Genomic DNA, 22482 nt, shown 5'->3' on the forward strand with positions numbered 1-22482 from the left:
CTTCCCCTCAGGAAGCCGGGTCTCCGCCTCCTCCTCTCACCCCGCCTGCTCGGCGGCGGAGGCGGCGGTGGCGGCAGCGGCTGTCCCTGCCTCTCCGCCACCTCCACCCCGGCCTATTCCCCGGCCGGCGGCGTTGGCGGGGAGGGGGAACAGTAGTTGTAGACGCCCGCCCCTGCCTCAGAGAAGGTGAGTTCCCGCCCCGGCGGCGGGGGCGGCCCCGTCTTCAGCCCCTCAACTCCGCGGCCCAGGGACGGCTGGGCGCGCCCCGAATGTGCGCCATGGCCGACCGGGTCGGGGCCGGAGTCCGTCGGCCCCCGTCACCACCCGCCGCCCCTGGAAAGAGGCGCCACGGTCCCCAGGTGGAGCGTGGAGGGGAGAGGGACGCCTCAGCACGCTGAAGAAGCTAAGGATTGAGGGGGCAGAGAGGTGGCCCGGCAGAAGCCTGGGGGCCCTGGGACTGTCAGGGAAAGGGAAGCGGGATTGATGAGGAAGCTCCGAGATAAGGAAAGGGCCGGTGGCGTGCGAGCGAGGAAACCTCGGCTGGGTGCAAATTCAACATCCGGGAAAGTAGGTACTTAGGCAGAAGCGGAGTTAGGACTTGGTCGAGTGTAGGAAGTAGCCCGAGAACTTAGAACTGCGGGGGCCCTGAGGGAGAGAAGAGGGGCGAGAGTTTTGAGGCGCCCCTTTGGAGAGTTTTTCTAGGTTGTTTTGAGGGTAACACCCTGTAAAACAGCTTCTAAGATTTATAGGGCTCTCTTGTTAGTGGTCTGAGTTCAGTACGGATCTACCAGTGTCAAGACAGCAAAGCGGACATTAGGGAGAGCGGTGACAAATTTTATTCAGAAACTCCCGACAGTAGGGGAAAGAGCTGAGCTCCATTCGGATTTGCTCAGAGCTGACTGGGAGTTTAAAGGGGAAATGAGGGACTGGAGGAGAGGGGGAGTTCAAGAAGAGTCAGGGCAGTGAGAAATTACAAAGGGTTGTTCCTTGTGGATGCTGTTAGGCCCGCTGTGTCTGCGTGCTGGCAAGTAGGGAAGTTAGGATTCGGTCCTCCCACAGCCGCTGGGAGACCTAGGCTTATCCTTCCTGATGATTACACTTGAAAGGAATGGCTTCCAGGTCTTTGAGAAGCCTTTGAGAAGGCTCCTGAGTTGTAGGAGGTACACATCCGTCTCAGAGACCGGGAGGATTCACAATCCAAAGCGCTTTTTAGTTAAACACTCTCAGAAAGAGAGGTCGGGGGCCTGTCATCAGGTGTTGGCTCTAAAAACAGTACATCTATTTTGACAGCTCTGAGCTTTTTCTAGCAGGAGCTCCAAAGGGGACTGGGTCATCCCAGGGATTCCGCCTTAAGCTGCTGGAGGCCATGTTACAATTTGGGCAAGTCTTCGTGCAGGAGTTTGGAAGGAGGGTTTCTGCCCAAAGTTGTCACAGTTCTCACCAACACGTTTCCCCTAACACAAAAAGCTATTTCTTGATCATCTCAATTTAACAGATGTTTGAGTTCTTATAAGTACTATATGCCTGTGAACAGCCTGCTTGTTCCGAACTAGGAGGTAAGGCTGTAAGACAGTTTTGAAATGATTTAGATGGTGGAGCTTGATCACATTGCAGATCTCAGTAAAACATTCAACCAACCTCAGTTTCATAATTTTTAGTAGTTACTGTGTTGCCTTATATTGCTTTTTTGTCTCCAGAGTGAAAGATGGTGGAAGCCAAAATATTGTAGAATAATTTAGGTTCCTTTTTTCTGGAGAGACATTAATAAATATAATAACGTAATGAAAATAACTTCGTTTTCACCCTCTTTCGTGATATTTTCCATTTTTCTGTGCTATTTTACATATTTCACTTTTAAGGAATGGCAAAGTAGTAAAAAAAAAAAAAAGTACACATTTCTTTTTTTTTTTTTTTTTTTTTTAAAGATTTTATTCATTTATTTGAGACAGAGAGAATGAGAGAGAGAGAGCACATGAGAGGGGGGAGTGTCAGAGGGAGAAGCAGGCTCCCCGCCGAGCAGGGAGCCCGATGCGGGACTCGATCCAGGGACTCCAGGATCATGACCTGAGCCGAAGGCAGTCGCTTAACCAACTGAGCCACCCAGGCACCCAAAAGTACACATTTCTTAAAACATTTCTGTAATCACCTTATATAAATTCCATACACTAAAAATGGAATTAGTCAATGCAACCAAATGACGTTCTATTAAAGGTCTCTTAGTAAAGGCAACCTTTGGAAGACTAGATTTAGTGTCTTCAGTCAGCCTAGGTTATCATTGTTCTGAGAAAAAAAATAAAATCTGGATTTATTTGTTTTCATACCAAACTTACTGCCTCTCACCAACAAGTAAGCCTGAGCAGTTTATAGGTGTCGAGACTACAATTTGGCTCTTACAGCCAGATCACAGGAAGATTTGGAAACAGTTTCTCATGGAAAAACAGTTTTTTGCCAGATGACATTTTTTGTTTGTGTGTGTGTGATGACTTTGAATGTGTGCAATTACTTAAGACTTTATACAGTGTCAGTTCACACAATGCTAGCAGTAACCTTTCTTTGCAACTTCAAGATGGTATAATGAGAATACTGTAATAGGAATCTTAACAAGTAATAGATTGTAGTGTTAGTTTGTCCACTAGCAGTATGACCAGAGTAAGTCCCAAACTTTTCTTTCAAACTCAAAGTCCCAAATTTCTTTTTTGAGTTTTGTCGTCTGTGGGGAGGGAAAATTGGATTAGCCCAATTGAGTGGTTCTCTAAATAAACCAGGGATTAATTACACCCCCACCCCAGAGGACATTTGGCAGTTTCTGGAGACATTTTTGGTTTCCACCACTGGGCAAGAAAGGGCATGGTGAGCACAGGTGCTACTTGGCATCTATTTGATGTAGGGCAGAGATGCTGGCAAACATCCTAAAATGGACAGGGCCACCCCAACAAAGGATTCTCCTACCCAAGATGTCAGTAGTGTCAAGGTTGAGGACCTCTACACCAACCAAACTCTGAGGTCCTTGACAGCATTAAAATTATGAACTGACTTTACAGTTCCTTATTGATGTTCTTTCCATGGATTGGCTGTGTACTAGAACAGCAGTTCTAAAACATGAAACTTCGACCTATAATGGTTATCCAGTGACATTCAAAAGATGATGAAATACAGACCATTCACTAGGATTTGAAAAGATATAATTCGTTACCTAAAAGATTACCTCTTGTCACTTTATTTTGGGTAAATATCCTTCATTAACTGGTTCAGTTAACTGCTACCTAACAAATGGCCAATATTGGTATATTATACTATTTAAAACAATGATAGCAGTCAATATATATATTTTTTAAAGATTTTATTTTATTTATTTGACAGAGCGTGCACAAGCAGGGGGAGCAGCAGGCAGAGGGAGAGGGAGAAGCAGGCTCCCCTCTGAGCAGGGAGCCTGACACAGGCCTCGATCCCAGGACTGCGGGATCATGACCTGAGCAGAAGGCAGCCACTTAATGACTGAGCCACCCAGGCACCCTGAGTCAATATATTTTTAGTTGAGATATTTGTTTTTTTTTCTTTAAGTTTTTATTTATTTGTCAGAGTGAGAGAGCCCAAGCAGGGGGAATGGCAGGCAGAGGGAGAAGCAGGCTCAGAGCCCGATGCGGGACTCAATACCAGGACCCTGGGATCATGACCTGAGCTGAAGGCAGACGCTCAACCGACTGAGCCACCCAGGCACCCCTAGTTGAGATATTTGTAAAAGCCTTAAGTAATTGCCAATCAAGATAGTTCATAAACAAGAAGGGGGGGGGAGGGGAAGTGTCGCTTAATTACTTATCCAGTATTTTTTTTTCTAAAAAGACTAAGGAGATTCATGTAAAATGTATGAAAGAATTATCATGCATCCAGTTACTAAAATTCCAGTCACATTCAAGATCCTGATAGGACCATTAAAACTGCTTTGAAGAACCTCTTCTATCCATTTTCACCTATAGCTGTAACACTCCTAAGAGGAGGATTAAATATTGGCAAGCAGGGAATATATACAAGGTGTAAGATTACAAGTAGGAAATTGGGAAAGTAAACTCAATCACAAAAAAAAAAACCAAAAAACAAAGAAATACCACGTTACCAGACTTATATGAAAAGAAATATACATAGAATTTATGGTGAAGTTGTCATAAGATTTTCCAGGACACTGTAATTCATTCAGTGATGTTTCTCAAGTATTTTTGACCGTTAAAAAATTTTTCACCTGGTAATGATATTCCTGAAGAATCAGTAAAACAAAACCACAACAAACAATTCTTGCATATTTGCCTCTCTCTAAGAAAAAAAATTAAACGGACTCAGTTTTGGAACAAAAGGACATTTTTGACTCCTTATTAATCATTAACCCATTCACATAGCAATTGCCTAAAAATGTTTTCCTTTGTTTTCATGATATTAAGCAGAGATTTTGTCATTTGCTCCAAATGACAAAATCTAGCTAATAGCTAACATGTTAACATTCAGAAAACATTTATTGAGCTCCTGCTATGTACTAGTTACTCTGCTCAGTACCAAGGACATACAAATGAATTTGGCACAGCCCTTTAAAGAGCTTAGTATTAATGTTTGTTAGTGAAATTAGAAAAAGAAAAAGTGGAGAAAATGCAGGGTTTCTTTAAGTTTATTTCTCTCTCAAATTACAGTAAAGGTGAGTGCTCCAGAGCTGGCATGGCTGCTTTGCCATTGCTGACACATAGCTTCCATCTCTGAGTCTAAAATGGCTGCAGAGGAAATGTGGGCTAGTAGTGTAAGGCAGTCAGATTCTCCATGGGGGGTGGGAAGGAGACAGGTTATTTGACAACCTCTAAAACTGGTAAGAAATAGGCCGCCTGGGTGGCTCAGTTGGTTAAGCGACTGCCTTCGGCTCAGGTCATGATCCTGGAGTCCCTGGATCGAGTCGCGCGTCAGGCTCCCTGCTCGGCAGGGAGCCTGCTTCTCCCTCTGACCCTCCGCCCTCTCATGTGCTCTCTCTCTCTCATTCTCTCTGTCTCAAATAAATATTTAAAATCTTTAAAAAAAAAAAAACTGGTAAGAAATAGCAGGATGAGCACATTAGAGAAAATGCAGTTGTAAGTGTAGATCTGCCAGGACTCCTGGAATAATCAGGAGTAGTTCACACACACACACACACACACACACACACACACACACACACGAGAGCACCACATGTAAATCTAATATTGACAGCTGGATAGAATGGTTGGGGAGGAAGATGTCTGGAGAGACAATGATTTGTGAGTTTCAGATTTGTTGCCTTTATTAGGTGTCAATATGTAAAAATATTGACTAAGCATGTTAAAACAACTAACAAGATTTCCCCTACTATATTCATCAAATATATGTTAGGACATGAGCATTGGGGTTTCTCCCCTCTTCTTACAGACCCATTCACATTTACTAACCCTTTGGAAGGAATGGAGTGTATTTGGTGGCATTCTGATGTAGGATGTCTGCCTTGGAACCGAGTAAAATTAACTTCACGAGCATGATCCTCGAGTTAGCTAGCCATAGAGTACTTATGATTATTGATGTTCAAAGACTTAGTTTAGATAAAGACATAAATGTTATATTAAATGTGAAGTACTCCCAATTAATGATTTTGTTAATTCTTTTGTATTTTATCATTGGAAATATGCCATAGTAGTAAACCCTTAGTTATTTTTGTGATTGTTGTATTGGTATAAAATAGCTAGAGCTTGGGGCGCCTGGGTGGCTCAGTCGTTAAGCATCTGCCTTTGGCTCAGGTCATGGTCCCAGGGTCCTGGGATCGAGCCCCGCATCGGGCTCCCTGCTCAGCGGGAAGCCTGCTTCTCCCTCTCTCACTCCCACTGCTTGTGTTCCCTCTCTCACTGTGTCTGTCTCTGTCAAATAAATAAATAAAATCTTAAAAAAAAAAAAATAGCTAGAGCTTGGCAAACTTATAGATCAGATACTAATCTCATTTCCTGAAAAGGCAAGGTTAATAACCAACATAGCTAAGAGTATTTATGATGCTAACAGGTACAGGGCTGCATTTCTTTCTTTTTTTTTAAATTTTATTTATTTATTTGAGAGAGAAAACAAGCAGGGGGCGGGGCAGAGGGAGAGGGAGCAGCAGACTCCCCGCTGAGCAGGGAGCCTCGGGGCTTGATCCCAGGACTATCCCAGGATCCGGATATCATGACCTGAGCCAAAGGCAGACGCTTGAGCTTAACCGACTGAGCCACCACCACCACCCAGGCTCCCCAAAGGGCTGCATTTCTGTTACAATTAAGATCTCTAAAAAACACTTAAATAGGTAAAAAGAAATAAAAACATGCAAAGATAACAAATAGTTACAAAAGAGCAAAGACAACAGGATCAGTTATCTAGTCTACAACTTAATGCGATGCTCTGCTTAGTCTTTCCTGAGATTATAATAATGTTAAAAGATTGCAAAACTCAAGAGCAGGAACAAGGGAAGGATATCCATTCTCACCACTTCTATTCAGTATTGTACTGGAGGTCCTAGCCAGTACAGTCAGACAAGAAAAACAAAAGATGTTCAGATTGGAGAGAAGTAACTGTCTCTATTTGCAGATGATATGATCATGTATGTAGGAAAGAGCAAGGAATCTAGGAAAAGGCTACTAGAATAAGTTTAGCAAGGGGGTAAAATATAAAGCCCATATACAAAATCAGTATTTCTAAATGTTAGCAACAAACGTTTAGTAAGTTTAGATTTTAAAAAATACTATTTACTACTGCATCAAAAAAACAAAATACTTTTAGATAGCTTTAATGGAATACAGAGGCTACATCTCTGAGAGAAAGATGCAAATAATGGAAAAATATAAAACATCTCCTAATGCTTCTCAGTGAATTAGATTTAAAAGTATAAGACTATGGGGGCGCCTGGGTGGCTCAGATGGTTAAGCATCTGCCTTCGGCTCAGGTCATGATTCTAGGGTCCTGGGATCGAGCCCCACATCGGGCTCCTGGCTCAGCAGGGAGCCTGCTTCTCCCTCTCCCTCGGCCTCTCTCCCTGCTCATGCTCTCTCTCTATCTCTGTGTCTCAAATGAATAAATAAAATCTTTTAAAAATTAAAAAAAAAAAGTATAAGACTATGCCATTTATTTGGTGTATTTTTTAAAGGGGAAGAATTGAGCTAAAACTAACCAGATTAACATCCTTACTTTGCCCATTTTTTCTTCAGAGGTATTTAATAAACATTTTTTTAAGACCATGCTGTATGATGTTTAAATGCCACCCCACAACACAAATGATGTGCTGTAGGGCATAAAAATTTTTATTAGATTTTTCACTTAAGTTGATTTATTCACCAAACCTGAGACTTACTAAAAACATTTTATACAATGCAAAAGTTCTAGTTTTGCAATTTGTAAATGAGTGGTTGGAATGTAACAAATTCTCTGACAATTGTAGAATTAAAGTAGAGTTGTTCTTAGTTTTTTATTAAGATATGAAGCTCTTTTAGGCAGTTTTGAATTATGAGTAACTCATATTACTCGTGTTTCATATTTAACACAATAGTTGATATATAATGTTTTTATTTAACTTTCACAATGGCTTTCCATATTTTTACTGAAATAAAAAAGACCAAGCCTTCTCCAGCTATTGAATAACCTACATAGTTTCATTTCTCCAAAATAAAAGATTCCATATTCTTGCTCTTTTCACTATGATATCTTTCCTAAAAGTAAATAAAAAAAAAAAAAGTAAATGAACAATGTGGGTGTTCATCTATAACTAGGCTTGCGGTATATGTACAGTATAAATAGGAACTCAAGTTTTCAGAATTTTGCTAGATTTGTTCCAAAAATATTAGAAGGTACATCTTAAAAAAATATTCCAGATGAGTTTCGGTCAAGACAAACTATTTCTTGCTTGGGACCTAATACAGCCTATAAATAGTAAAATTAGCTAGTGTCCTGGGTGTCTCTGCTTGATACTCCATACTCTTTTGGGTATTATACATGACACACATTAACACAATATGAACTGAAATCTTCAAAGAATTGGTTCAAAATCAGAGCAATCACAAAAGACAATGATCAAGTCTAACTTTCAGTTTTCATTTTTATTACTATTTTTAAAGATTTATTTATTTTAGGGGTGCCTGGGTGGCTCAGTTGGTGAAGCATCTGCTTTCAGCTCAGGTCATGATCCCAGGGTCCTAGGATCAAGCCCCAGACAGCCTCCCTGCTCAATGGAAAGTCTGCTTCCTTCTCCTTCCTCCCCTCCCGCTGCTTGTGCTCTCTCACAGGCTCCCTCTCTCTCTCTCAAATAAATAAATAAAATCTTTTTGAAAAAATAAAGTGGTATTTATTTTAGAGAGAGAGAGCAGGGGGAGGGGCAGAGGGAGAAACAGAATCCCAAGCAGCTGGGAGCCTGACTCAGAGCTCGATCTCATGACCCCAAAATTATGACCTGAGCTGAAGTCAAGAGTCAGACGCTTAACCAACCGAGCCACCCAGGTGCCCCCTAAGTTTTCATTTTTAAAAAAGTCCCTCTGAAACATGAGTTAGCTTGAAATAAAAATTAGGTACTCCTGACAGGTACTCTTGCTCTGTTTACACATAATCCTTCCTTTATTTGGCTTTCTGTAGTTACTAGAATAATTGGTTGGGAGAACATTTCACGATGTCAGTTAAATAGATGAAATCCTGAATAACAATAAAAGTAGCTCATTCATTCAGCACTTACCATGTGCCATATACTCTTCTAAGCATTTTACATGTATTCATTTCCTTAAGGCTCACAACAGCTCTTTGAGGTGTAGATAATATCCCTATTTTAGAGATGAGGAACTTAAGGCACAGAGAGGTTGAGAATTTAACCAAGCTTACACAGCTGATTAAGTGCCAGAACTGACTCGAGTCCCTACGTCTGGCTCGTAAGAGCAATGTGACATAATATGACTGGCAGTAGTTCTGCATAGGTGAATTGGCCTTTGATAGGTGGATAATTTTTCTGGAAACAAAGCCAACATTTAAAAATCCAGTTTAACAAATTAAGGCAAAATTATTTCTTTTTCCAAAACATCTGTTATAGATCTTTAAGCTCCTCTGGTACACTTTATTGAGATATACTTTACTTAAAATATACACATATTTGAAATGTATAAGGCAATGAGTTTTTGACAGGTGTATACTCCCATGCAACCATTGTAAACAAAATGCCAAATATTTCTGCCAACACCAAAAGTTTTCTCAGGCCTCTTTATAATCCATCCCACCTTCTACCCCTGTCCCCAACAACCACTAATCTGCTTTCTATCACTATAGATTAGTTTATATGTCTAGAACTTTTTACAAATATAGAATCATACAGTAGGTACTCCTGTGTCTTGCACTAAGCATGATTTTGAGATTCATCCATGTTATGTATATATTGCTATTTTGCTTCTTTTTGTTGCTGAATAATTATATTGTATAGATATACCATGTTTTGTTTATCCATTAGCCTATTGGCAGACATTAAGGTTGTTTCAGTTTTGGGCTATTACAAATAAATCTGCTATGAACATTCATGTACAGGTCTTTGCATGGATGTATGTTTTCATTTCTCTTGGACTAATACAAGTGAAATGGCTGGGTCATGTGGTAGATGTTTAATGTTTAAAGAAATTATCAGACTGCTTTGTAAAATTGTACCATTTTAAATTCTAACTAGTAATGTATGAGAATTCCAGTTGTTCACCATCCTCACCAACATTTGGTATTTTCAGTCCTATTAATTTTAATGACTTCCAGTGATGATGTAGGGTTTCAAGTCATATTTATATATATAAATTATTTTTTGAGGTTTCTGTTCAAATCTTTTGCCCATTTTAATTTGAATTTGTCTTATTGAGTCATAAGAGTTCTTTATATATTCTAGATATAAGTCCTTGGTCTGATATGTGAGATGGGAATATTTTCTCCTATTTTATAGCTTGCTCTTCATTTTAACTTTAGAGTCATATGTAATTAAGTTATATACCTTACAACAATTCAGAAATAATTTAGAGAGAGATTATATATAATAAATATTTTTAAATATTCATCATCCTTTTAAAAATGTTTCTGACTTACAGTTCTTAAACTCATAATTTTTTTTTAAGATTTTATTTGTTTATTTGAGAGAGAGCATGCGAGCAGTGAGTGGGAGGGGGAGAGGGAGAGGGAGAAGCAGGCTCCCCTCTGAGCAGGGAGGCTGACACAGGGCTCGATCCCAGGAACCTGGGATCATGACCTGAGCCAAAGGCAGATGCTTAAACGACTGAGCCACCCAGGCGTCCGAAACTCATAATATTTTTAAGCAAACCTTTTTAATCTTTATACTGGTACTGAAAATTAAGCTTAATTTGAAGATACCCTGTAGAACCTTTAAATCAAATTTTTATGGAGTTTTTAATTACAAAGTAATGCTTTTTGCAGAAATTAAAACAATATAGACATGTGCAGAGAACAAAATGTTAAATATTGTCTATTACTCCTTTCCTAAGCCCATTTCCCAAGCCCCATTAAGTTTAGTGTATATCTTTTCTGATTTTTTTCCTATGGATATTGCAATATGCAAGATCAGACTGTCAAATCAGACTAACACAAATCAGTAATATTACCTAGTTTCAAGTTTACTAAGTATTTCAAGGATACAATCAATCACGCAACTCTAAAGAAGCAGAGATATCTAGGACATGAAAGATGGCTCCTCAAACCATGTTTTCCTACACTGGTCATGCATCTCTGACCCAAAATAATAGATGAGGTTTCTAAGTGAGGGTCACCTCTCCCAGTGGGAGTATTTAAATTATGAACCATCTCCATTTTATACTTCCTAGTTTATGCCTCATAGATCCTGAATTTATTTACTACAGATAATCCTTAGCCAGGGACATCCTGCTAAGGGCATGTCAAAAATAAGTTCCCTTTCTCCTAGCTAATATCATTCATCTCTTTAGAGGTCCAGAAGTCACCTACCTTCTTCCCTCTCCCCCCGCCCCAGGAAAGGAAGTAAATGGGTTGCAGGCCAGCTCCTTTAACTCCTCCTTACAATAAACATATATGAATATATTTAGTTTTTTGGTTCTGTATGTTAAGTGTTTTTACACTAAAATTGGATTTTAGATTGATCAATAGATAGGTAAATAGGTAGAAAGACAGACTTAGGTAAATAGGTAGAAAGACAGACTTCTACATCATTTTTCCCCCTTAATGTATCATGGACATTTCTCCACGACAGTACATGTAGTTCCAACTCATTCACTTAAATGGCTGCATAGGAAGTAAAATTTTGATGTTCCGTGATTGGTATCATTTTTATAAACTAGTGAGTTTCCATAAAATAAATTTCAACTGTTAGTAACTTTTAGATAGTAGTATAGACCTCAAGCATAAATGTGGTCATTTTGGTATAGATTATTTATTCTGGTGAGAAATACTTTGAACAAAGTTCTGGAAATTAATATGTGACTATGACTATAGTTTTGAGTGGCTTAGCTGAGCCTTGTTTAGTGAGCCTTGCTTGTGATCATGTTTGTACCAACTGTGGAGGACTGTTGCCCGCCACAGGTAAAGATGGTTTGTGGTTACTCTATGTGATTCCCAGATAACATTAGGGGTATAGCTAGAATCAGAGACTATCTTAAAATAAACTGCATGTCTTGAAATTGTCTGCTATAAAACACAAAAATGCCAAGGCCAGATTTCTTAGCCCAATCTTTCAATAAAGTCCAGACTCCTACTGGTGACCCAGTAACTTCTCTTTTAGAATGGTATTTTCTGGACTGAATAAACATATATTACCAAAGTGAACACTAGAGACTTACTAAATGTTTTCATACTGAAATTTCATTCTAATTAGCAAAAAGCTAGTATATAGCCTCGCAGGCACTCAGGAAATTAAAATATGAGGTGGTATATGAAATGATATCTATTTAAAGATTGAAAATATTACCTTAAATGTTTAATATGATCTTCTGTCTTACCTCCCTTTATTTTATTCATAGATACCACGTTGAATGAACAAATATTGAACTTTTATAGTTACCCTTTGTAAAAGGAGTATGGGGAGTAGGGATATAGTTTGAATTGCAAAGGATTTCACATTATGAGGTAGGTTGAAAATAGAGATCTAGATCAAAGGATTATTTCTACAAAGCTGACTTTTATTTGAAAGCAAGCAAAACTCTATTCTTAAACTCTTAGTTCAGACTAAATATATTAAAAATCATGAATGCTATCTGCAAATTTAGAGGTGGAAATTTGAGGTCACTTTGTTCTAAAACAAAATATTATTTACTTTTCTGGGGTAAAATATATGCTCAAAGAGTTAGCCTAACTTTCAGACTTACAGGAAGTAAAATGGTAAGAAATTGGAGATGGATTTGTGAATTTTCAGTTGATGAATCTCTGTTGATGGTATAATTCTAAACTTTGAACTATTTAATCTTTATAACAAGATTTCACTTGGTTTCAGATGACTGGGAATAGAGTATTAGACAAAATCGATTTGGGGATCTCTGCATTGTGTTTTTTAGCTCCCTGGTTGTTGCGCAGTCTCACCATGTCGGGAAAATTCATGCTAGAAAACTGAAGAAATTAATGGGTGACTATGATCAGATTTCTTCACCAAGTTCTCAGCCTGAGAAGGGTAAGTTTCCATTCACCTCTTTATTGATCTCTGCATGATCATGCCTTCAGGGTTCATCCATGTTGTACCATGTATCCGCACTTCATTCTTTTTATTGCTGAGTAATATTCCATTGTATGAATATACTGCACCCTATTTACCCATTCAGCAGTTAATGGACATTGAGTTGTTTCTACTTTTTAGCTGTTAATGAATATTGCTGCTGTGAACATTTGTGTTCAAGTTTTTGTGTGAACATAGGTTTTCAGTTCTCTCGGGTGTATACCTAGGAGTGAAATTGCTGGGTCATAAGGTAACACTGTGTTTAATGTTTTGAGGAATTGCCATTCCTGTTTTTCTTTTTTCTTTTTAATTAGAAAATGTTTCCAGTGGTTATTCATAAAATTATTAATCAAAACAGCAAAAGTAGATTCACAGAGCCACATATCAATAACAAAACAGGAAGGAAATGAAATATTCAAGAGACATTTTGAAAAGTTTCAAAGGAGGGGCGCCTGGGTGGCTCAGTTGGTTGAGCGACTGCCTTCGGCTCAGGTCATGATCCTGGAGTCCCTGGATCGAGTCCCGCATCGGGCTCCCTGCTCGGCAGGGAGCCTGCTTCTCCCTCTGACCCTCCCCCCTCTCATGTGCTCTCTCTCTCTCTCTCATTCTCTCTGTCTCAAATAAATAAATAAAATCTTTAAAAAAAAAAAAAAAAGAAAAAGAAAAGTTTCAAAGGAATACATAACTAGGCTAAAAATCTACAGTTAAGGCTATGGTTGCACAACAGATTATATTCATTCCTGCATTTTTCTCAATAAGTTCTTCCTTATATTTGCCTTTCTCTTTTCCACCTTGTTGAGATTTGGCTTTGCATTCAAGATTTTTTTTCAGATCTTTGTCCAGTTTTAGCCTGGTGATAACCACCTTGCTTGGGTGAATGTCCACATGGACAGTTGTGCCATTAGCCTTCTCACATTGTACCCGCTTGATGTAGATGACCTATTTCTTTCTAACACCTGGACAACCTTGCTGATTTGTTGACCTTTATAGTGTCCTCAAACCACCTGGACTTCATTATCCCTGCGGATGGGCATGTAGCAGATGTTGTACTTTTCCCAAAGCTCCTGGAGAGTGGGGAAGACACGATCTTCCCGGGCATGTGCAAGGAGACACTGAAGTGGCATTTGGGGGTTTTGCTGCCATCTGAGGTCAGGAAGGGATTGAACTTCATGGTGACCATCTACCTGGCTCCAGGTAGGCTCAGAACTGTGGGCATAGGGCTGGAAGTCCAGACTGTTTTTCAAAATAGCTGTACGTTTTACATCCCCACAAGCAATGAATGAAGTTACTAGTTTTTCCATATCCTTGCCAACACTTAATATCATCTGCCTTTTTTTATTATAGCCATCTATGTGGGTATGAAGTATCAAAAATTTTTAAACATAAAAGTAGAGAAAATAGTATAGTGAACCTTCACATACCCATCATCCAGTTTCAACGATTATCAACGTCTTTTTAATCTCGTTAGTGACTTTGTAAAAACAGCTTTACAGAGGTATAGTTAACATATAATAAACTGTACATACTTAAAATACACAATTTGATGGGTTTTGACAGATGTATATACCATCAAATGATCAATATAGTAAACATACATCCAGACCCCAAAAAGTACCCTTTATAATCATCCCACCCACCGCTCCCTGCCTCATCCCCAAGCAAACACTGTTACTATAGATGAGTTTGCATTTTCTAGAGTTTTATTTAATGGAATCATATATTATGTACTCTTTTGTCAGGTTTCTTTCACTCAGCATAATTATTTTGAGATTCATCCATATTGTTGGCTGTTTCAATGGTTCATTCCTTTTTATCACTGATAGTATTTCATTGTATGGATATACCACTGTTTGATTGTTCCATTTACCTGTTGATCATCATTTTGGTTTTTTCCTTTCTGGGGCTATTACAAATAAAATTGCCATGAACATTCATGTATCAGTCCTTGTATGGACATATACTTTCTTTTCTTTTGGGGGCAATATCTAGGAATGGAAGAACTAGATCATACAGTAGGCGTATGTTTAACTTCCTCAGAAACTACCAGACTGTGTGTTAGTGGTTGTACCATTTTACATCGCCGACCAGCAATGTATGAGAATTCTAGTTGTTCCACATGCTCACCAACAACACTGATAATGTCATTCTTTTGATCTCAGTCATTCTAGTGAGTGCCCATACTGGTGTCTCATTGTGGCTTTAATGGACATTGACTTGATGACTAATGGTATCTTTTCATGTGTTCATTGGCCATTTGTATATATTCTTTTTTTTTTTTTTAAAGATTTTTATTTTTTATTTATTTATTTGACAGAGAGAGACATAGCGAGAGAGGGAACACAAGCAGGGGGAGAGGGAGAGGGAGAAGCAGACTCCCCGCTGAGCAGGGAGCCCGATGCAGGGCTCGATCCCAGGACCCTGGGATCATGACCTGAGCTGAAGGCAGACGCTTAACGACTGAGCCACCCAGGTGCCCTGTATTTGTATATATTCTTTTCTGAAGTGTCTGTTCAAATCTTTTGCCTATATTTAATCAAATATTTGTTACATTATTTTATTCTAGTTAGAATTTTTATACTATTTAAGTTGAATAGGAGCTAAATTTTCTGACTCGCCAAATGAGGCTTCATTTAGACTTTATTTTTAATCTCAAATTTCCAGAAAAGATAGCTGATCATTAGTGACTCTAGACTGCTGTTGTCAGGCTTATTTCTTTCTGTTAAAGGGAAGAAATGTTCTGTTCTACATGCGTTATGCAGCCTCTTGATTTCTACATGGGGTATGCAGCCTCCTGATTTTTGGAGACAGAGTATGTCACCAAAAATATCTAGGGCATTATCATCTTGTAGTAAGATATTTGCATTTATGCAGGATTTGAGGGAGGGGAAAGAAATAAATCAGGAATGGTGCTACCCCCACCAAAAGAATCAAACAAGCCAACAAAAAACTAGTGTATCTACTTTATATTTCTTCTGAAACTTTTCTCTGCATCAATCTGACCCCCTCTCAGCTTTCACCTCCATTTCCTCCCTTAACCCTCCCACCAGTATTTTAATAGAGAACAAACCAAAAAGACATTCTAGAATGCTTTTTTCACCAATCAGAAGTAACAGAATGAAATTCAAGCCCGATACAGAAGGTACGGAACTCTGTTCCCTCATCTTCTCTCATGCCCTATACAAAAGAGTGGTTTCATCTTATAGCTGAATTTCTAATTTCCAGCATTCCCAAACCATTTTGTAAACATCCTTTTATTAAGTCTTACAGTACTCTAGTCAGGTAAGTATGTATGTTTATTTTATTTTGTTTGAGTAAACTGAAGAGTTTAAAAATTAAATTAGTTTTCTATGGTTCTATTACTTCTCTTAGAAAACAATATACAAGAAACTGATTAAATCAGAACTTTAGAAAATATATGAGCATTTTATCAGGCCACTTATCAGGGATCTATAGTCCTTATCCACACATCCCTATGTCTTACATTTTCAGCCATACAACAGAACCCTATATTCCATCTCCTTTCTGCCCTCTTCATCCCACTTCTGAGAAAGATAAAGCTACTTGTAAGTGGCTTGGGAGATATTTGATTATCCTCATGTACCTTTTTGACATACAATGTCATAGTATTTAACTTTTATGCTGAATTAGGTTTTAATTTGTTTGGGCTTCTTTGTTTTCTGAAGCTCTCTTCAAGAGCAAAGGAAATACTCAGAATAAAATAATCTAGTAAGAAGAATTTTCTCCCATCTTCTCTACAGAGAATCCCTTGTTGTCAACCTAATGAAGCATTCAAAGAAGACATATGACTCTTTTCAAGATGAACTTGAAGATTATATCAAAGTGCAGAAAGCCAGAGGCTTAGAGCCAAGGACTTGTTTCAGAAAGATGAGAGACAACTGTTTGGAAACCTGTAGATACAGAGAAGAGCTTGATTACCGACCAAGGTATAGAATGTTTGATCAAAGACTCTCATCTGAAACCGGGCAGACCTACCCAAGATCATGCTCTAGTTCACAAAAAGTGGAAAACCGGTTACCTCAGTGGCTACCAGCTCATGACAGCAGGCTAAGACTAGACTCCCTGAGCTACTGTCAATTCACCAGGGACTGTTTCTCAGAAAAACCAGAACCCCTTAGTCAGCGAGAATATAACTGTAGCTCATACAGTGTAGAATCTGGAGTTCACAAGCGCCTCTCCTCAGAAAACAGTGCCAGTGGCCATCCAGCCAATCATAAACAGCTACATCAGAAGGGGAAAAGGCACCCGGAGGAAGGCAGAGAAAAACCAGAGGAGGAGCGGCCCAAGCATAAGAGAAAAAAAGATTGCGAGGAAACAGATTTAGATAAACACAAGAACTTCCAAAGAAACAAAACACAGATGGAAACAGTCAGGGTCAGTACAGAAAAGCTTAAGAATCGAAAGGAGAAAAAAAGCCGAGATGGAGCCTCTAAGAAAGAGGAACGTAAGCGTAGAAAAGAGAAAAAGGAGCAAGGTAAAGAGAGGACAGAGGAGGAAATGCTTTGGGACCAGTCTATCCTTGGATTTTGAAGCTCTTGAGTTGGTTCTCCTGAGGTTAAATTGAAAAAATAGTTGAGGGGCCTGGTTTTCTGACGTTCATGTTCATATCGATTCTTTCCTGTGAACAGGTACTGCAACTTCTAACAACAGGCCAAGTGAACAGAAAGTATTTAATACGCTTACTCTCCAACATGGAAATTACTTTTCCTCATTTTCTAAAAGCATCCTTACATTCTCATATAATGTAATTTCCCTTAATGACAGTGGCTCTGCTTTTACTCATCAAACTGCGATGATGGTAGAAGTATTTTTCCCTTGGGAGGTCATTTATTTTAAATTGGAGTATTAATAGGTTTTGCAGAATCTATTTCTTGATTGGGTTTGTTTTAGTTTTGGGTGGGGTATTTTTATATTCATTAGTTTTCTCTATGACACAATTTAGACTGATTTTTTTTCCTTTTTAGATCTAACTTGCAGTGTATTTTCTAGATTGGAAGGTGGAGAATGAAATACATTATAATAATAATAAGCTAAGGTTACATATAGTTTTAAAAGTTTCAAAGAGTCTTGATACAAAATCAGTTTATATTCTGGAAATATTTATAATAAAGTGTTCTAATTTCTACATTTTCTTGTTCTGTGTCAATGATCTGTTCCCATTCAACAATGATTTTCTTTTGGAAGAGAAATAACTGAGCAGCTTGTACTTAAGAGGCAAGGTCACACTTTGCAGTTGTAAAAATTCTTACTATACCTTGCTTATTCATATTTAAACCTACTTTTTAGGATAGAACTCTATTAATGACCACAATTTTTCCAAATAGCTGAAATTGAAGAGAGAGGAACTTAAAAGAAATAAAATGCTAGCAGATTATTCTTTCCTAACCAATGTTTTCATTCTGATAATCCCCCCTTTTTTATGATAAGCATATGGACTATTAGAGCATCAATATCTTGTAGAAAGACCTATGGCCTAGGAATCTGAATCCCAAAATTCTAGTCTCAGCTATGCCATCAAGTTGTTATGTGACTTGGGGGGAGTCACTTAACTTCATTTTCCTCATTATCTAATATGATTAGGATTGGCCTCTAAAATGCCTTGGATAATAAGATTGTGTGATATGAAAATTCTCTGCATTCACAATGCTGTGCTTACATATCTATTTTAATATTTTAACTTTAGGATTATTTTGCTAAAAGTGTTTTTAGTTAGTTATTCTGCTAAAAGCGTTTTTAACTTATATGCTAAAAGATATATAAATAATAAAATATATAAATATATCTATTCCCTCCCACCCATCCTTTTGCATATAACCAGTCTCCCTACCCTTGCTGAGCTGCTGCCTCACTCAGCCCTGACCCTTCTCTGGGTCACATCACCTAGCCTCCTACCGCCCTGGGCCCCAAATAGCCAAAGAAGGAAGGAAGGAAGGGGAGGAGGGAGGGAGAGAGGGTAGATGACCCATTTTATTTTAAACTAATGACCACAAACCTCCAATCCATCAAGTTTCCATAGTAAGTTTCCCACTCAAAGATACCACTTTTATATTCTCCTCTCTCCTCAAATCTTTCCCTTCCTTGCACCTTCCATATAGGCCTCCTTTCTCAGCTCATGACTTCACCTCACACTCCAGTGAGAAAATAGAAGCCTTCAGAAGGGGCCTTAACTCATTGCTGTACCACCAGATTTATAAACTTCCCTCAAGAACTCTGTTCTCCATCTTCCCTCCTGTTACAACAAAGGTGTCCCTGCTCTTACTAAAGACAAGTCTCCCCTCATGTGCTGGATCCTACATCCTTTCACCTTCTCAAGGTCTTCATCTCTCCTGCACCATGAATCTCTCCTCCTCTACTGGATTATTCCATTAGTATGCAAACATGCTTCTGTTTCCCCTCTACAAAAAACAAAAACAACTCCCTTGACCCCCATATCCTTTTTCAGCTACCTCCTTTCTCCTTGACATCAAAACTCGCCTACACAAGCTGTCTACACTTTCTCACCCCTCATTCTCTCCTTCACCTATTCCATCTAATTTTTTGTCCCTACTGCTTCTCTGAAGCTATTCTTGTCAGTCAAGGTCTCCAATGGCCTTGACATTAAATCCAATGGATATTTTTTATTCGGATTCAGTTCAGCCTCTAGCAACTCCCATCTGGTTTGTCAGTCCCTCTTCCTTGAAATGCTCTTCCCTCAGCCGTCATAGCACCACATTCTCCTGATTTGCCTTACCTCTGTAGCCCCTCCAGCTCATGGGCTCCTTTCCTGGTTCCTCCTCCCCCTACCTACCTCTAAATGCGTCATCATGTATGGTGTATCAGGGACCAGTCCTAGACCACCACTCTGTAATCTCACATACTAAGTGATCTTATCCAGGCCCATGGCTTTAATTTACCTGTATGTTCTTGTAGATTACATGTTCCCAACCCCCCAGATTCATATGTTGGAATCTAATCCCCAATGTCATGGTATATGGAGGTGCAGTCTTTTTTTTTTTTTTAAAGATTTTATTTATTTATTTGAGAGAGAGAGCACAAGAGGGGGGAGCGGGAGAGGGAGAAGCAGACTCCCTGCTGAGCAGGGAGCCCGATGCGGGACTCGATCCCGGGACTCCAGGATCATGACCTGAGCCGAAGGCAGTCGCTTAACCAACTGAGCCACCCAGGCGCCCTGGAGGTGCAGTCTTTAGGAGGTAATTAGGTCATGAGGATAGAGCCTTCATGAGTGAGATTAATGCCTTTTTAAGAAGAGGCCAGAGAGCTAGCTCAGCCACCTAGCCTATGGTAATTTGTTATAGCAGCCCAAACTGTCTAAGACAGCTGATGACCTCTAAATTTCTATTTCTAGACTAAATCTTCTCCCTGAGTTCTAGACTCATATCCAACTACACTTGTTAATATTAGAAACTCAAAAGAGTACTTGCTTCCCTCATCACCAGTCATTCCTCCCACCTCCTCCCTGTCCAGTTTCCCCAGCTCTGTGAAAAACAACACCAATTAAATTGTTCAACCCTTCCTCTCCTACATCAGACCCATCAGTAATTCCTCCTGGTTATATCATCAAATTCTCTCTCCTATTGTCCAGTTCTCGGCATCTTCATTGACACCATCCCGTCCCAAACCATCATTTATCCTTGTACCAAACAGGACAAACAAGTCTAAAGAGAACTGCTACCTCCTTTAAAAAGGAAGTTTCTTCCAGCAAAACTGGAAGAACTCATCACATGTTCTGAGTTGGTGAGTGCAAAGCTGCAACAGAGGCACCCAGTGATCCACTGCTCTTATGGTCATCTACGCCCTGAGGATTTCAGAAATACCCAGCAACTATTTCCTTCAGAAGGACAAACCTTGCCTCAAAACAAACAAAACAAAAAACCTGCTAGGTTGAGAAACCAAATCGAGCAGGGAAATAACAGTAGGAGTAAGGAAAAGAAAAGGTTCAAATAGGGAGCAGGGAAAGGTCCCAGAGGAAGCAAAACCCAGAAACAACTGTAACAGCAAAATATAACATCAAAGGTTCTTACCTTGGCAGGCAAGACCTGTAGGTCAATGGGAAATAGAGCAGACTTTTCTGAAGCAAGCTTAGCCCTGAGAGGCAGAGAAATAACCATGTTTGGCACCCTTCACAGTAACAAAGAGGGAGCCCTCAGCTGTGAAGCTGGGAAAGGTACCCTAGGCCATTCCCTTGTCCTCAGAAATGTCCTTCCAGTAGTCAGGGTTAACACATTTCGTTTAAATTTTGGAAAAGAGGAGGAGAATGTGATCTCACCACACGTAAGGTATTACAAGAGAAAAATGAACTGTAAACTATTTTGACAGAAAGACACCAGAAAAATGTAGACACAAAACAGATGAAAACTCTGACCTAACTTCAGAAAGGGCTGAAATAAGACAATGATGAAAGCTTTGAGAACGCATCAACCAGAAAAATAGCTCTGTAATAAAATGGCCAGACAACTATGCAACTGAAAAAGAAAAATAATTATTAATTTCAGGGAAAATAAAATGTAATGCAGTAAAAAAAAAAAAAAAAAGTAATTCTATTTTTCAGTCAGAAATATTCATGGAGCTCAGCTAGACGTGGTTACAAAACAATGATCCCAACAGACACAGGAAAAAATTAGCAAAAGAAAAAAAGCATTTCAGAAATAAAAAGAATACAAGAGGGTATAGACAACATAGAAAAAGGAAATAAAGGGTAAAAAGGAGAATAATGAAGATAATGCAAAAAAATAAGGAAAATAATACAAAAGACTTGCAAGAAGGTGATAAAGATACAAAGTAAGCAAAGGAAACTCAAATATACTTGGAGGCTCTAAAGAAGAAAACATGCAATGAAGCAGAACAAACATTTAAAACTGTGTTTATTGAGGTATAATTTGTGTTTATTAATGGCACTATGTATATATATTTGCAAAACATATGTGCAAACAGGTGTGGATGCAAAATGTTGTGGACTTGTTTAGGCAACGCATAGAGTGTTCTGGACTCTCAGACCCTGAGCGATAACTCCCAAGATAGTTTTGAACTTTCAGATCTAACAAACTTGATTTTGAACTCCAGTTGGACACTTACAAGTATGTATGGTACATTCTTTGTTGGGGTAAATGGCAGCAATAATTCTCCCTCCCTGTACCACCCCTGAGGTGGGCCCTTCCCATACTGCTGGACTTGGCCATGGGACTTGGTTTGGCCAATTGGAGAATAGCAAGCTAGATTTGGAAAGTGCCCCTGTTTGCCCTTATGCTACTTTTGGAACTCAGCCACCTTGTACAAGCCCTGCTGAATCATGAGGGACTCGTGGCCATGTCTCCATCACCCAGCTGACCTTGAACTAACTCTTCCTCTTCCCACATACCAGGCACCTTGGCCTTCCAACCCCCACTGAGCCAGGCCAGCCAGCTCACAAAATTGTGAGAAATAAATGCTTGCTGTTTTTTTTTTTTTTTTTTTTTTTTTTTTTTTTTTTTTTAAAGATTTTATTTATTTATTTGAGAGAGAGAATGAGAGACAGAGAGCATGAGAGGGAGGAGGGTCAGAGGGAGAAGCAGACTCCCTGCCGAGCAGGGAGCCCGATGCGGGACTCGATCCCGGGACTCCAGGATCATGACCTGAGCCGAAGGCAGTCGCTTAACCAACTGAGCCACCCAGGCGCCCAATGCTTGCTGTTTTAAATCATAAGTTGTTGGGTGGTTTGTGATGCAGCAAAAGCTAACTTATATACTACATGATTTTAGGTGAGTTTCTTAATCTGAAGATAAGACAAGTACCCTTGCAGG

At 39.3% G+C, this 22482-nt stretch overlaps 1 protein-coding gene across 5 annotated transcripts; it reads left to right on the forward strand.

Moving 5' to 3' along the window:
• The first annotated feature begins 11 nt into the window (after nt 1-11).
• Nucleotides 12-17831, forward strand: KRCC1 (lysine rich coiled-coil 1). Of its 5 annotated transcripts, XM_078056326.1 has the most exons (5): nt 12-186; nt 12534-12646; nt 13679-13882; nt 15003-15158; nt 16447-17831. In XM_078056326.1, exon 5 carries the CDS (start codon nt 16469-16471, stop codon nt 17234-17236), a length of 768 nt encoding a protein of 255 aa, XP_077912452.1. In that variant the 5' UTR covers nt 12-186; nt 12534-12646; nt 13679-13882; nt 15003-15158; nt 16447-16468; the 3' UTR covers nt 17237-17831. The 5 variants fall into 5 exon arrangements, with proteins under 5 accessions (XP_077912452.1, XP_077912453.1, XP_077912451.1 ...); XM_078056327.1 differs by lacking the exon at nt 13679-13882; XM_078056325.1 differs by lacking the exon at nt 15003-15158 and having other exon boundaries at nt 13-186.
• The last annotated feature ends 4651 nt before the right edge of the window (nt 17832-22482 follow it).

Source organism: Halichoerus grypus, chromosome 10 (genome assembly GCF_964656455.1).
Source record: "Halichoerus grypus chromosome 10, mHalGry1.hap1.1, whole genome shotgun sequence".
Taxonomy (NCBI): Eukaryota; Metazoa; Chordata; class Mammalia; order Carnivora; family Phocidae; genus Halichoerus; species Halichoerus grypus.